Below are 15,144 nucleotides of genomic sequence, written 5' to 3' on the forward strand. Positions count from 1 at the left end.
GCTTCAGAAATGAGTTTCAAAGTGTGTTTTATGTCGTTTTGGAACTAAACTATTCATTTAATATACATTCAATTATTTAGCTGTAATGAATTATATGTCTAATGAATGTCATTTGACCCAATATTATGGCCATAGATGAGCAAATTAACACTGAAATGTATCAAATTACATTTAAAAAATGTTTAGAGATAATTGGTTTTGCATAAGAAAAATGTTAGGTATTCTTCTGTTATTTAATATAGTGTTTTATTTTTTGCAAGAAATTGAACACAGAATATAATATATTCTATTTGCTATTTTATTTGTTCTACCAGTAATCAACATTTTATTCAATGTTTAAAAAAAAGTAAAGCCCAGTGGTTATTCTGTGTCTTTAACTAATATGTTATTTATTTTTTTGGCCTGGTATTGTTTCAGCTTTGAGTATCATTTTGGTATTGAGTACCGTTTCAGTATCGAGTATTAATATACTAAACTGGGTATCAAAGTCAAAAATCTGGTATCGTGAAAACACTGGTTATGGGTAGTTTTAAAATGACTCAAGAAGCTCCTCCACTTAGTGAGTGTGTGTGTGAGTGTGCGTGTATACCCCGAGTACTGCCAGTGACTGAAGGTCAAAGGAGGAGCTACATAAATTCAGCAACAACAAAAAAACGTCCCTTTTTCAGGACCCTGTCTTTCAAAGATAATTCAATCAAAAATCCAAATAACTTCACAGATCTTCATTGTAAAGGGTTTAAACACTGTTTCCCATGCTTGTTCAATGAACCATAAACAATTAATGAACATGCACCTGTGGAACGGTCGTTAAGACACTAACAGCTTAAAAAACAGTAGGCTGTTAGTCACAGTTATGAAAACTTAGAACACTAAAGAGGCCTTTCTACTGACTCTGAAAAACACCAAAAGAAAGATGCCCAGGGTCCCTGCTCATCTGCATGAACGTGCCTAAGGCATGCTGCAAGGAGGCATGAGGACTGCAGATGTGGCCAGGGCAATAAATTGCAATGTCTGTACTGTGAGACACCTAAGACAGCGCTACAGGGAGACAGGACGGACAGCTGATCGTCCTCTCAGTGGCAGACCACGCGTAACAACACCTGCACAGGATCGGTACATCCGAACATCACACCTGAGGGACAGGTACAGGATGGCAACAACAACTGCCAAAGTTACACCAGGAACACACAATCCCTCCATCAGTGCTCAAACTGTTCACAATAGGCTGAGAGAGGCTGGACTGAGGGCTTGTAGGCCTGTTGTAAGGCAGGTCCTCACCAGACATCACCGGCAACAACGTCGCATATGGGCAGAAACCCACCGTCGCTGGACCAGACAGGACTGGCAAAGTGCTCTTCACTGACGAGTCACGGTTTTGTCTCACCAGGGGTGATGGTCGGATTTGCGTTTATCGTTGAAGGAATGAGCATTACACCAAGGCCTCTACTCTGGAACGGGATCGATTTGGAGGTGGAGGGTCCGTCATGGTCTGGGGCGGTGTGTCACAGCATCATCGGACTGAGCTTGTTGTCATTGCAGGCAATCTCAACGCTGTGCGTTACAGGGAAGACATCCTCCTCCCTCATGTAGTACCTGTCCTGCAGGCTCCTCCTGACATGATCCTCCAGCATGACAATGCCACCAGCCATACTGCTCGTTCTGTGCGTGATTTCTTGCAAGACAGGATTGTCAGTGTTCTGCCATGGCCAGCGAAGAGCCCGGATCTCAATCCCATTGAGCATGTCTGGGACCTGTTGGATAGGAGGGTGAGGGCTAGGGCCATTCCCCCCCCAAAATTCTGGGAACTTGCAGGTGCCTTGGTGGAAGAGTGGGGTAACATATCACAGCAAGAACTGGCAAATCTGGTGAAGTCCATGAGGAGGAGACGCACTGCAGTACTTAATGCAGCTGGTGGCCACACCAGATACTGACTGTTACTTTTGATTTTGACCCCCCCTTTGTTCAGGGACACATTATTCCATTTCTGTTAGTCACATGTCTGTGGAACTTGTTCAGTTTATGTCTCAATTGTTGAATTTTGTTATGTTATGTTTACACATGTTAAGTTTGCTGAAAATAAACGCAGTTGACAGTGAGAAGACGTTTCATTTTTTGCTGAGTTCATTTTATGCTTCCACTAAGAAAACTAAGAGATCTAAGTATCCAGATCCCTCTCTACACATGGAACAGTTTCCATCCTCACCCCTCAAGGGTCCTGTCAATCAACAAGCATACCTTGTTTGTCAGCAGCCTCAAGGAACTCACTCTGTCTACAACCGACATTAACCCTTGACAATCTTTTCCTCAAGACTTTCATTTCCTGGAAGTAGGGCTCTGAGTTTTACCTGACACCCTGACCATGTGACCTGATCAGGAAAACTCCTGTCCTGGAGTTTAGAGCCCTTAGCCTGGTTAAACCAGACTGGGACCTGTACTCAGCAAGTGAAACAATGGTTTCACTGGTTTAACCAGGCTACAGGGCCATACCCTTGTTTACTAATCTATCTACTCTCGAGGTAAAGACAAGCACTAAGCACCCTCTATTCTACAGTCTGCGTGTTAACAGGAGTGTGATAGGGTGGTGACACTGTGTTGACGAACAACCACTTCATTGATCCCTGCATTCCTGTCTGGCCCTGACTGTGGACAGTGTTAGACTGGAACCACACAAGACTGGGGCTACTGTGTGGGAATGAGCAAGAGAAGGGAACTCTTAATGGGGTTGAGCTCATTCAAGGCCTCAGGTTTCAAAAATGTTTTCAGTGGTGAAGAAATCATCACATGAACACCTCCAATATGCTCTCTCTCTCTTGAGCATACACACACAGTACTCTTTCATACATTTTCCCTAACACACACACACACACACACACAAACATGAACACACAGATACACACACACGAACACACAGATACACACACACAAACACACAGATACACACACACACAAACACACAGATACACACACACAAACACACAGATACACAGATACACACACACAAACACACAGATACACACACACACAAACACACAGATACACACACACACACAAACACACACACACACACAAACACACAGATACACACAGATACACACAGATACACACAGATACACACACACACACACACACACACACACACACACACACACACACACACACACACACACACAGGAGGGGAAGCCTGCTTAACAGATATCCTGTAAGGGTCTCCTGACCCCTAATGATATTAGGGCCTGTGTGTGTGTGTGTGTGTGTGTGTGTGTGTGTGTGTGTGTGTGTGTGTGTGTGTGTGTGTGTGTGTGTGTGTGTGTGTGTGTGTGTGTGTGTGTGTGTGTGTGTGTGCGCGCGCTGTTGAGAAAGGGTCAATAAAAAGTCAACTGCCCTGGCACAAATAACAATTCTTAGCGACAGTGGTCCTTGCCTCTATCAACAGTCTCTTTCTCTGCTAATCGCTAAGCGAACCTAACTAAATGCCACCCATGTGACCATCATAACTCTTCTGTAGTGGCTGAGAGGGTCTGTGTTAGCATGTTAGATGACTTTGCTAAAGGATGTTATTATGCTTTTTCTAGAAATTTCAGGACTGCTGACTCAACACAATGCGATGCACTGAGTGTACAAAACATTAGGAACACTTGCTCTTTCCATGACATACTAGACTGACCAGGTAAATCCAGGTGAAAGCAACAATATGATCCCTCATTGATGTCACCTGTTAAATCCACTTCAATCAGTGTAGATGAAGGCAAGGAGACAGGATAAAGAAGGATTTTTAAGCTTTGAGACAATTGAGACATGGATTGTTTATGTGTGCCATTCAGAGGGTGAATGGACAAGACAAAATATGTAAATGCCCTTGAACGGGGTAAGGTAGTAGGTGCCAGGCGCACTGGTTTGAGTGTGTCAAGAACTGCAAAGCTGCTGGGTTTTTCACGCTCAACAGTTTCCCGTGTATATCAAGAATGGTCCACCACCCAAAGAACATCCAGCCAACTTCAGACAACTGTGGGAAGCATTGGAATCAACACGGGCCAGTATCCTTGTGGAACGCTTTCGACACCTTGTAGAGTCCATGCCTCGACAAATTGAGGCTGTTCTGAAGGGGAGGGGTGCAATAATGGGATTTGAGTCTCAATTCTTATTACATTTATTATTCCTCCCTCTCTCCCTCCCTCGCTAACATACACTATTACCTACAGGAATGGAGGAGACAGAGTTACCAAGGGAGAGAGAGAGTGAGAGAGCATTGGAGGGGGAGATTCAATGTTTGTGAACTGAAACCAAAGACGGTTGAGAGAAAAAAACACAGCTACTTGGACAGTTTTCCAGAGGTCAGCATTGCAATATAATGAATGGTAATTTCAAAGGGAGAGGAAGAGAGAAAGAGACTGTATGACCCCGTAACCCCTCCCTCACCCCTCTCCTCCTTTTCCTCCCCCTCCTCCTCTTCCTCCCTCAAAGTATTGCGGGGAGTGCAGCCAGGAGTTCCAGAGTCCAGACACACACTAGGGTCAGGAGAGGAGGACAGCGGTAGGATGGTTCTAATTACAAACTTTACTGTAAGGGGTGTGTGTGTGTGTGTGTGTGTGTGTGTGTGTGTGTGTGTGTGTGTGTGTGTGTGTGTGTGTGTGTGTGTGTGTGTGTGTGTGTGTGTGTGTGTGTGCGCACATACTCGTTTTCCTACCTTATCAGGACCCCAATGTCCTAACAATTCACTGACTGTCCTGAATTTGTTCAAATGCTATTTTGAGTTTAAGTGTTGGGTTAAGGTTTTGAGGGTTAAGGTTAGGTTAAGGGTTAGGGTTAAGGTTTAGGGTTAGGGGTTAGGGAAAATACGTTTTCTCTTTTTAAATGGTCAAACATTCGTACTCCCTAAAAAGTCCTGAAATGTCAAGAAAATAAAGCTGTGTGGATGTGTGTGCATGTCTCACACACTCCTCACCACAGCTTTGTAGAACAAGGTGTGGGTTATGGTCATGGTGAAGGGGGTTTATGGGATAGCACGGCACACCTGGATACGATCAGAGACATCCGCTCGGAGACAAATGACACACACACACACACATTCTGTTGCCACAGCACACACACATCCACATATATTAAACCCTGCTTATGTGTTATTGATGAGTGTCAGGGGTTGGGAGGTGGTGAGAGAGCAGAAACATATCGATCTCAGAACTACCCTTCCTACTGATTTATAAGAGACTGTTAAAACGCCCTGAAACACTTCACATGGTTACAACACCCTCCAATATGATTGGATGTGACATTCATTGGACAGAGTACTGCATGCGATCTGGCTTCAGCTCATGCAACATGTCTCAATGTTTCAAGTTACTTGTGGTTGAAGAATGTGGAAGGAATTTCCTCTTGAATGACAATAAACATCATCAAGCGATCAATCAAGTTTATAGGCTGTGTTGAGATCTGATCCAGTACAAATAACTACCATGCCCAGTCAGATGACTACCATGCCCAGTCAGATGACTACCATGCCCAGTCAGTTGACTGCCATGCCCAGTCAGATGACTACCATGCCCAGTCAGATGACTACCATGCCCAGTCAGTTGACTACCATGCCCAGTCAGTTGACTACCATGCCCAGTCAGTTGACTACCATGCCCAGTCAGATGACTACCATGCCCAGTCAGATGACTACCATGCCCAGTCAGATGACTACCATGCCCAGTCAGATGACTACCATGCCCAGTCAGATGACTACCATGCCCAGTCAGTTGACTACCATGCCCAGTCAGTTGACTACCATGCCCAGTCAGTTGACTACCATGCCCAGTCAGATGACTACCATGCCCAGTCAGATGACTACCATGCCCAGTCAGATGACTACCATGCCCAGTCAGTTGACTACCATGCCCAGTCAGTTGACTACCATGCCCAGTCAGTTGACTACCATGCCCAGTCAGTTGACTACCATGCCCAGTCAGATGACTACCATGCCCAGTCAGATGACTACCATGCCCAGTCAGATGACTACCATGCCCAGTCAGATGACTACCATGCCCAGTCAGTTGACTACCATGCCCAGTCAGTTGACTACCATGCCCAGTCAGTTGACTACCATGCCCAGTCAGATGACTACCATGCCCAGTCAGTTGACTACCATGGCCAGTCAGTTGACTACCATGCCCAGTCAGTTGACTACCATGCCCAGTCAGAGAAGAGTAAAGTGATGTAAAGGTGGTGATGTCAGAGGTTAGGGATCAGAGGTTATGTGAGGTTGTCTTACCAGCCAGGGTTGTGGGATCTCTGGGAGGGGCATCTGAGGGGGGGCCGGGAGGCTGCTGTGGATCTCTGACTTGAACGAGGGCTCTGAGAGAGAAATAGAGAGATAAAGAGAGAGATTTTAGAGACAGTAGAAGACTGCAAAGTAAACACAAGAAAAGGAAAATAATTGGAATTTGGTTTCATCCATGTAATGTTTCTAAACAATAAGATGGACCAGAATTACATATAAAAGGGATTGAGGTGAACTGAATGGACTAAAGTTGTGTAATAGTTGACGTGCGGTGGTTGGGAGTCTGACCTTAACTGAACTGAGGCTGTGTAAAGGTTATGTGATGGTTTTAGGTCTGACCGTGAGGTTGTACAAAGGTTGTGTTTAGGTTCTGACCATTAGCGTTGAGGACCCTGTGGAGGATGTTGGAGATGAGTGGGGTTGTGTAAAGGTTATGTGATGGTTGTAGGTCTGACCGTGAGGTTGTATAAAGGTTGTGTTTAGGTTCTGACCATTAGCGTTGAGGACCCTGTGGAGGATGTTGGAGATGAGCATCTTCTTCTCCCTGACCCCAGAACTCAGATACTCCCTGTCCAGCAGGTCCAGGAACAGACGCAGCTCACACACCAACTCCTCCATGGCTGCAGAAAGACACAGGACACAAACAATAGAATGTTAGACAGCACACACACTCGCAAACACACAGGCTATTTTATACTCATGGGCCAGCAAAGGTGTAACGTAATAATGTGGTTATGACCAAGTCGATGTCAACACTCTCTGTAGGCTATACCGTTTCGACAGCATTCGAAGACTCTTGGGAAACAAACGCAACCTAACTGACGTATTCAAAGCTGTATGTAGACACCATGATTAAGAGTTGCCCAACCGAGGCTGGGCCTGGCACTAAGACCTGAGGAATCTTCCCTGCCATCAAAGCTGATTTGCAGCTCTGGGAACATATACATTCACTAACCTTCTTAGTAGACAAACAATAGGTACAGCCCATATAAAGGCATAGCTGGATGTTTAGGTGTGTGTATGTGTGTGTGTGTGTGTCTCTCACTGGGAGTGAGAAAAGGGTATGGATCGCTTCACGTTGAGTTATGGCGGTGATATGCGTGTTAGGCTCCGCACATCAATCCAGAACTCCTCTGTAGATAAAGAACACACACACACCTCTATCATTAATGGTTCAGCCCTTTCAGTTCCAGCAGAGCGTGTAACAAACATGTTTTATTGCTGATGACGTCATATGAACTCTAAATAGTGGACGTTCATTGACAGGCCCCTAGAAGTTATGGTTGGTTAGCTAAGCATATAATCAGAGGTCCTATATGTGGTTTGTTCCGTAGAGAATTCCCCAGGCCTCCCACTATGACAGAAAAACACACACTCATGATGAAACTATCTATATCGTTTAACCCCTGCAAAGGCATAATTCCTCACAGACCATGCTCGTGTGTCTTGAATGATTTCATTAAAATCAGTTCAGTTGAACTCTGTGAGGAGCAATACAATTTCTAGGGTGGTATATTTTGATACACCTATTGCATAATGTATATGTCATAGCAAATGGTAATGCAATTATCCGCATCCCCTCCACATGTGAAATCTGACTGACAGCTAACGAAACGGTTTGGAATGCTCAACACACAGCAGTACAGAGTGATTCGGGCATAGTCTCAATTGACATACAGCACGTATTGTTTTTGCCAGACACCTGCGATGATATAACATCTAGTAGGCCCTATAAAAGCCTGAAGGACCCCCTTGACAGCTCTATTAATGATAGTGATGTACAGTTTTGGGGATGGTGGCCTAAACCTTTGATCAGTGCGTCTGGCATTGAGATCGGTGCATACCGTTGTCTGCGAGAGACATTTACGAGGTTAGAACACGCATCCATATTTTACTCTCACAGCTATGGAGAAGACTGGGGAGTCTTTCTCTATAGCTGTACAAACAGCAGCTTTCACACATTCCTGTTGTAATCTTATTATCCTTTGAGAGAGGAGGGGGGAAGAGAGAGGGATAGAGAGACAGATACCCATTTCAGACAGAAAGTGTGGTATATTTCCTGTAATAAATATAAGGCAATGTTTATATGACCCACTTTCAAACAGACCCTCGTTTATCACTTTCTTGCTGGTACACTGCAACAACAACAAAAAATCAAGTCGCTTCAAATTATTATTAAGTAACTGGTTCCACAGCCATGCTACATTAACAAAGAAATAAATATCTGGCCCAAACCTACCTCTAACTTGACATAACTTCTCATATGTTCATTCAACTATACATTATATTTGGGGGGGAAAAGTGCTGTGCAAAAGAAGTGCTGTGGAACTGGTTACCAGTGGTGAAAAAGTACCCAATTGTCATACAAGTAAAGATAACTTAATAGAAAATGACTCAAGTAAAAGTCACCCAGTAAAATAATACTTCAGTAACAGTATTTGGTTTTAAATATACTTAAGTATGAAAAGTAAAATGTAATTGCTATATACTTAAGTATCAAAAGTTTAAAAAAGTATATAACCGGATGACACAACAGTATTTTTTATTTACGGATAGCCATGGGCACACTCCAACACTCTTTATTTAATTTACAAACAAAGCATTTGTGTTTAGTGAGTCCGTCAGATCAGACTCAGTAGGGATGACCCGGGATGTTCTCTTGATAAGTGTGTGAATTTGACAATTTTGAAATGTAACGAGTACTTTTGGGTGTCAGAGAACATTTGTGGAGTAAAAAGTGCATTCCTTTCTTTAGAAATGTAGTGGAGTAAAAGTAAAAGTTGTAAAAAAATATAAATAGTAATGTAAAGTACAGATACCCCAAAAAAACGACTTAAGCAGTACCTTAAAGTACACACACAGACACAAACCTTGCTTTGAACATACAATGTTTTCAACTTACATATTTAACACACGTTGACATACATGATTACATTGTGCATGTCCATTTATACAGTAATTATTATTCAACATGACCTCACTTGAGATTTGAACTCAAAATCTCTTGGTTCATGGCAAACCTCTAGGCTCAATTATAATTTCATCTGACTACTCTCTCATCATTGACTTGATTTACTTATTTCAGTAATTTTAGGGTTTTCTGTATAGTTATCTAAATGTTGGTGGGTCATATTAGTCTGTTTTTAATGTTACTCCTTAATCACTATAATAAATAAAATAGCTTTTCTAGAGAGTGAGCGAGAGCGAGGATTTTAAGCTGGGTTTCAATCCCTATTATATGTAATTCTGTTCCATTTTATTGTTAAGAAACATAACATGAATGAAACCAAATTCCATGTATTGTCCCTTCTTGTGTTTACATGTATAAGCACTTGGTGACAACTACTGATGTGAAAATCGCTTTTTTAAATGAAATTCTAGCGAGAGGTGGGTCATAGCCAAGGACTAAACAAGTGCAGTTGAAGTCGGAAGTTTACATACACTTATGTTGGAGGTATTAAAACTAATTTTTCAACCACTCCACAAATGTCTTGTTAACAAACTATAGTTTTGGCAAGTCGGTTAGGACATCTACTTCGTGCATGACAAGTCATTTTCCCAATAATTGTTTACAGACAGATTATTTCACTTATTATTCACTGTATCACAATTCCAGTGGGTCAGAAGTTTACATACATTAAGTTGACTGTGCTTTTAAACAGCTTGGAAAATTCCAGAAAATTATGTCATGACTTTAGAAGCTTCTGATAGGCTAATTGACATCATTTGAGTCAATTGGAGGTGTGCCTGTGGATGTATTTCAAGGTCTAACTTCAAACTCAGTGCCTCTTTACTTGACATCATGGGAAAATCAAAAGAAATCAGCCAAGACAGGTACAAAATTACCTATATCCACAGTAAAACGAGTCCTATATCGACATAACCTGAAAGGCCGTTCAGCAAGGAAGAAGCCACTGCTCCAAAACCACCATAAAAAAGCGGTTTGCAACTGCACATGGGGACAAAGATCGTACTTTTTGAGAAATGTCCTCTGGTCTGATGAAACAAAAATAGAACTGTTTGGCCATAATGACAATCGTTATGTTTGGAGGAAAAAGGGGGAGGCTTGCAAGCCGAAGAACACCATCCCAACCGTGAAGCACGGGGGTGGCAGCATCATGTTGTGGGGGTGCTTTGCTGCAAGAGGGACTAGTGCACTTCACAAAATAGATGGCATCATGAAGACGGAAAATGATGTGGATATATTGAAGCAACATCTCAAGACATCAGTCAGGAAGTTAAAGCTTGGTCGCAAATGGGTCTTACAAATGGACAATGACCCCAAGCATACTTCCAAAGATGGGGCAAAATTGCTTAAGGACAACAAAGTCAAGATATTGGAGTGGCCATCACAACTGAAACTGAAAAGAACTGAAAATATGTGTGCGAGCAAGGAGGCCTACAAACCTGACTCAGTTACACCAGCTCTGTCAGGAGGAATGTGCCAAAATTCACCCAACTTATTGTGGGAAGCTTGTGGAAGGATGCCCGAAACATTTGACCCAAGTTTAACAATTTAAAGGCAATGCTACCAAATACTAATTCAGTGTATGTAAACTTCTGACCCACTGGGAATGTGATGAAAGAAATAAAAGCTGAAATAAATCATTCTCTCTACCATTATTCTGACATTTCACATTCTTAAAATAAAGTGGTGATCCTAACTGACCTAAAACAGGGGATTTTTACTAGGATTAAATGTCAGGAATTGTGAAAAACTGAGTTTAAATGTATTTGGTTAAGGTGTATGTAAACTTCCGACTTCAACTGTACCCTTCTTATTTTTGTTTGTGTGTGTGTGTGTGTGTGTGTGTGTGTGTGTGTCTTGATGTCTGACAGGTCCTTAAACACTACTCTGCCTTCTCCTGTCACTCCGATGATAGAGGCCCTAGGCAGTGTGTGTGTGTGTGGCGCTGGTCCTGAGTTGAAAGGCTGTCACGTCCCCAGACTAAACACAGCAGAAGGGGTGGGTGTGCTACAGACACCATTTGTAAATGAGAGACAGATAGACACTGTCAAATACACACAGCTACAAACTCAGGACAAGAACATAAACCAGATGTTTTTCTTTCCCTCTCACCTTAAATAGCCTGCATTTTCCATAACAAAATGTCTTACTATTCTATTAAGACACTCAAAATGTCATATAATAACTAAATATAGCAGTACATAACTACGCTGAGAGTACAAAACATTAAGAATGCCTTCTCTTTCCATGACAGACTGACCAGGTGAATCCAGGTGAAAGCTATGATCCCTTAATGATGTCACTTGTTAAATCCACTTCAATCAATGTACATGAAGGGGAGACAGGTTAAAGAATTTTTAAGCTTTGAGACATGGTGTATGTGTGCCATTCAGAGGGCGAAGGGTCAAGAAAATATGTAAGTGCCTTTGTACCAGGTATGGTAGTAGGTACCAGGAGCACTAGTTTGTGTAAAGAATTGCAACGCTGATGGGGTTTTCACTATCAACAGTTTCCCGCGTTTAATCAAGAATGGTCCACCACCCAAAGGACCTCCAGTCAACTTGACACAACTGTGGGAAACATTGGTGTCAACATGGGCCAGCTTCCATGTGGAACACTTTCAACACCTTGTAGAGTCCATGCCCTGATGAATTGAGGCTGTTCTGAGGGCAAAATGAGTGCCACAACTCAATATTAGGAAGGTGTTCTTAATGTTTTTGTACACTCATTGTTTATTTTCACCATTGTGTAGCCTAAGTGATGGGCAACCTACAAACACAACCCAAACTCACCCTTACAATACAGGAAAACCAGTGGGTGTATTTACACAAATGAGAGAGCGCATCGTCATTATCCATCCTATAAGCAGTCTGTATTGAGCTATCGTACGACGCCCACATGTGTACTACAACTACTCGTCTAGACCATATATCATAAAGCCTATGTAATCTGACATCATGTCTGTTTGAGAAACTCGAGCCAGGCTTCTGAGGGAGCTCTGGTGTTCTTTGGATCAAGTGGTAGCCTGCTCCACTTTGATGTCTGATGATAAATGATAGATCCCGCCCAGACTCTGTGTGTTGACTGAGCCAATGGGCATAAGATACTCCAGACCTGGACCAATGACAGGCTGGTTAGTGAATGCACTGCGGACATGGACCACCAAACATAGATTGTGTGCAGTGCAGGTACGCTTGAGTTTACTATTCCATAGAATGTCAATGGTAATCAGCAAATGCAATATATTGAGTGTCATTGTGGGATATAGGGAACAGCCAAATAATCTGTTGCGTTGTAGGCAGAATGTTGCAGTTGGACGTTTGTGAAGTTAATTGGGGTGGTTTATGGTCTGGCGTCGCCATGGTTACCATCCTCGCGTCAGTCGTTCGCCACACAACAGGGCATCGCTCAACGCTGGTTGCACACAGCTCCTTATATCAACCCCCAGTGCACGCACACACACACACACACACACACACACACACACACACACACACACACACACACACACACACACACGCTACAGCTGGCTCAACTGTGCCCCCCCTCCTCCTTCTGCCCTCGTCTCTGGATTGGGACTTTTCCCCCTTCCCTCCCTTCCTCCCTCTCTCCCTCCCCCCCTCCGTTGGGGTGAACTGAGTGCCTTACTCCGGGGTCTGAGTCAGCACATTTCCTCCAGCCGGCCTACGCCCACACCCAGAGAGAGGAAGCCCAGTGCGGGGGAAACACGCTACCTCCCCTGGAACTCTCTCCCTGGAGTCCCTGTTTGACCCAGAAAAGCTAACCTGGGACTCTTTCCTTGGATTACACAGCAAGTCAGATAGAAATGTGATATGTAGAACATACATGATTCTCTGTCATTTAGAGTAGGGAATCGTGCCAGTTCTGTACGTCATATTTCTACCTTAATAATCCTCTAAACTCCGTGAAGACAAGAGTCGGCCTGCAGGCCACGACCACCCCAATCAAAAGGGTGAATATCATATCAAATCACGGTCATAGAAACGCAATGAGCCTTGAATAAACCTTCAATAAAACACTCATGCTTCTGGGTCCTTTCCCCTGAGAACCCAACCCATGTACTGTAAGATGATGAGATCAGTGGCTGCATTAGCTTATGATGAGAGACAAGCATTCGCTATCCTGGCCTGTAATTACCAGGGCTCTGGGTTCCACGGGGAATGCCAAGGGAACATCACGGTGGACTATATCATCTCTATCAGTTACACAGGTGGTTTTACAAGCAGATGTGCCAAACCACAAACATCTGAGTCGGACCGATCTGGACCTCAAGACCTACCCCTCATCTGAGAGAAGGGAACCAGAGTCCGTAGTTCATAGAGAGAAAGAGAGGCAGTGGAGAGGGGGAGAGAGAGAGGGTAGGACGGAATGGAGAGGGAGGGAGGGAGAGAGCGAGCGAGAGAGAAAGAGTGAAGCTCCTCCAGTATCTGTGTAAGGGGATAATTACAGAGCACTCAATGTGAAAGCGCACCACTGAGAGGGGATGGAGGAAAGAAAAGAGAACAGGAGAGGATGGTGGTTAGAGGCTCTGGATCTCGAGTTGGACTCGTCTTTCTTGGAGGAATGGAAGGCCTGAGGAGACTTGGTGGTGCCAGGGGATGGCATCCCATCCCAACCTGGACTGTAGTTATGTCACCGGCCATTTGCATTCAACCAATAAAGAAAGAAAGTCGAAAGAGGATAGCGTGGCTGATGTAGTCTATCAGAATCAGAAGAGGGTTGATGAGATGAGCACTTAGGCTCCCATGCCATACTTCAAGTTTGTGGTAAAGCTAGAGCCATCCATGTGTTGGCCTAAAGCCAAGTTAACTGGTGGGACGCTCAAAGGGAAACCGCTCCACTTTGATTGACAGCTCCTAACCAGACAGTATTTAAAAGCATCTATTCCCATTAGACTCCACCCAGCACAGACCACAACCCCCTTTCCACCCTTTCTTCCATCAGTTCCATTTTCAGTCATGTTGTTGGTGTTTTTCTCAAGAGCTACTCTTCCCCCCCCCCCCAATTTGGCAATGCCAGACCCCACAAAAACCCTCTCGCGATGGTGTTGGTTCTATCCGGACCAAATGTTTATCTTCACCCCAAACAGATAAACTGGCTAACCACCTCATCCTCTTATAGATGCTAAGCCTTTTATATCAGGCTAAGAGATAATCAGAGATGATCAACAACTTCGGTTATTGCCCTGAGGATATTACCAAAGAAAGCAAGAGTAGTTATTTATGATTGCCAATGCTGCGTGCATTCGGAAATTAAATCAGATGGCCCTGCAAAACCAATGTTACATCAAGCCTAATCGTGGTTTACCGATTTATGTTTTTGTAATCTGTCCACATGCAATTGTATCAAGTCAAAAGGCTTTGGATTTGTGTTGGATAAAGGCACAGTCAAACTATATGATAGCCACACCATATGACAGTCACAATGCATGACAGTCACACTGTATGACACAAGTCTTATATAAGTCTACATATGGCTCTTCATCATGATGGTTTTCCAATGTGCATAAGGCTATTGGCAGGAATGGAGAGGTGGCCAGGGGTCTCCAATTAGGGTTGGAATTAAAGTCTCTGTGCCTGCATGCCAGTTCACTGACAGATTGACTTTGATAAGGGGGGGATTATGAACTCATTTTTCTTCCCTCTCTCTTCTCCTCCTCTTTGGATCGGGTTTTCCTGCCATTGAAAGGGGGTCCCGTTTATCTTTTGACACAAGAAAGCCTTTAAAAATCCATCATCATTGGGGTGCTGAGTGGGGTTCTAAAAGAGAGGGGGACTCCCATTCGCTAAAACAGAACCAAATGGGCCAACGAACGAAGGGGGCCAAATTGCTGACACCATGGCCACATCACAGGCACCCAACGCGGTGCCAATTAAAGCCACATCGTCTGAGGGTTTCC

At 43.7% G+C, this 15,144-nt stretch overlaps 1 protein-coding gene across 3 annotated transcripts in view; it reads right to left on the reverse strand.

The window, feature by feature from the left end:
* Positions 1–15,144, reverse strand: part of LOC115194117 (actin filament-associated protein 1) — a 107,551-nt gene that overhangs the window by 41,679 nt on the left and 50,728 nt on the right. For all 3 annotated transcript variants that reach the window (XM_029753503.1, XM_029753505.1, XM_029753504.1), the window contains exons 2-3: positions 6,748–6,876; positions 6,248–6,330 (exon numbers count right to left, since the gene is read on the reverse strand). In XM_029753503.1, the coding sequence (XP_029609363.1) occupies positions 6,248–6,330; positions 6,748–6,876 (212 nt within the window). The remainder of the gene's footprint in view (positions 1–6,247; positions 6,331–6,747; positions 6,877–15,144) is intronic.

Source organism: Salmo trutta, chromosome 5 (assembly GCF_901001165.1).
Source record: "Salmo trutta chromosome 5, fSalTru1.1, whole genome shotgun sequence".
Lineage (NCBI taxonomy): Eukaryota > Metazoa > Chordata > Actinopteri > Salmoniformes > Salmonidae > Salmo > Salmo trutta.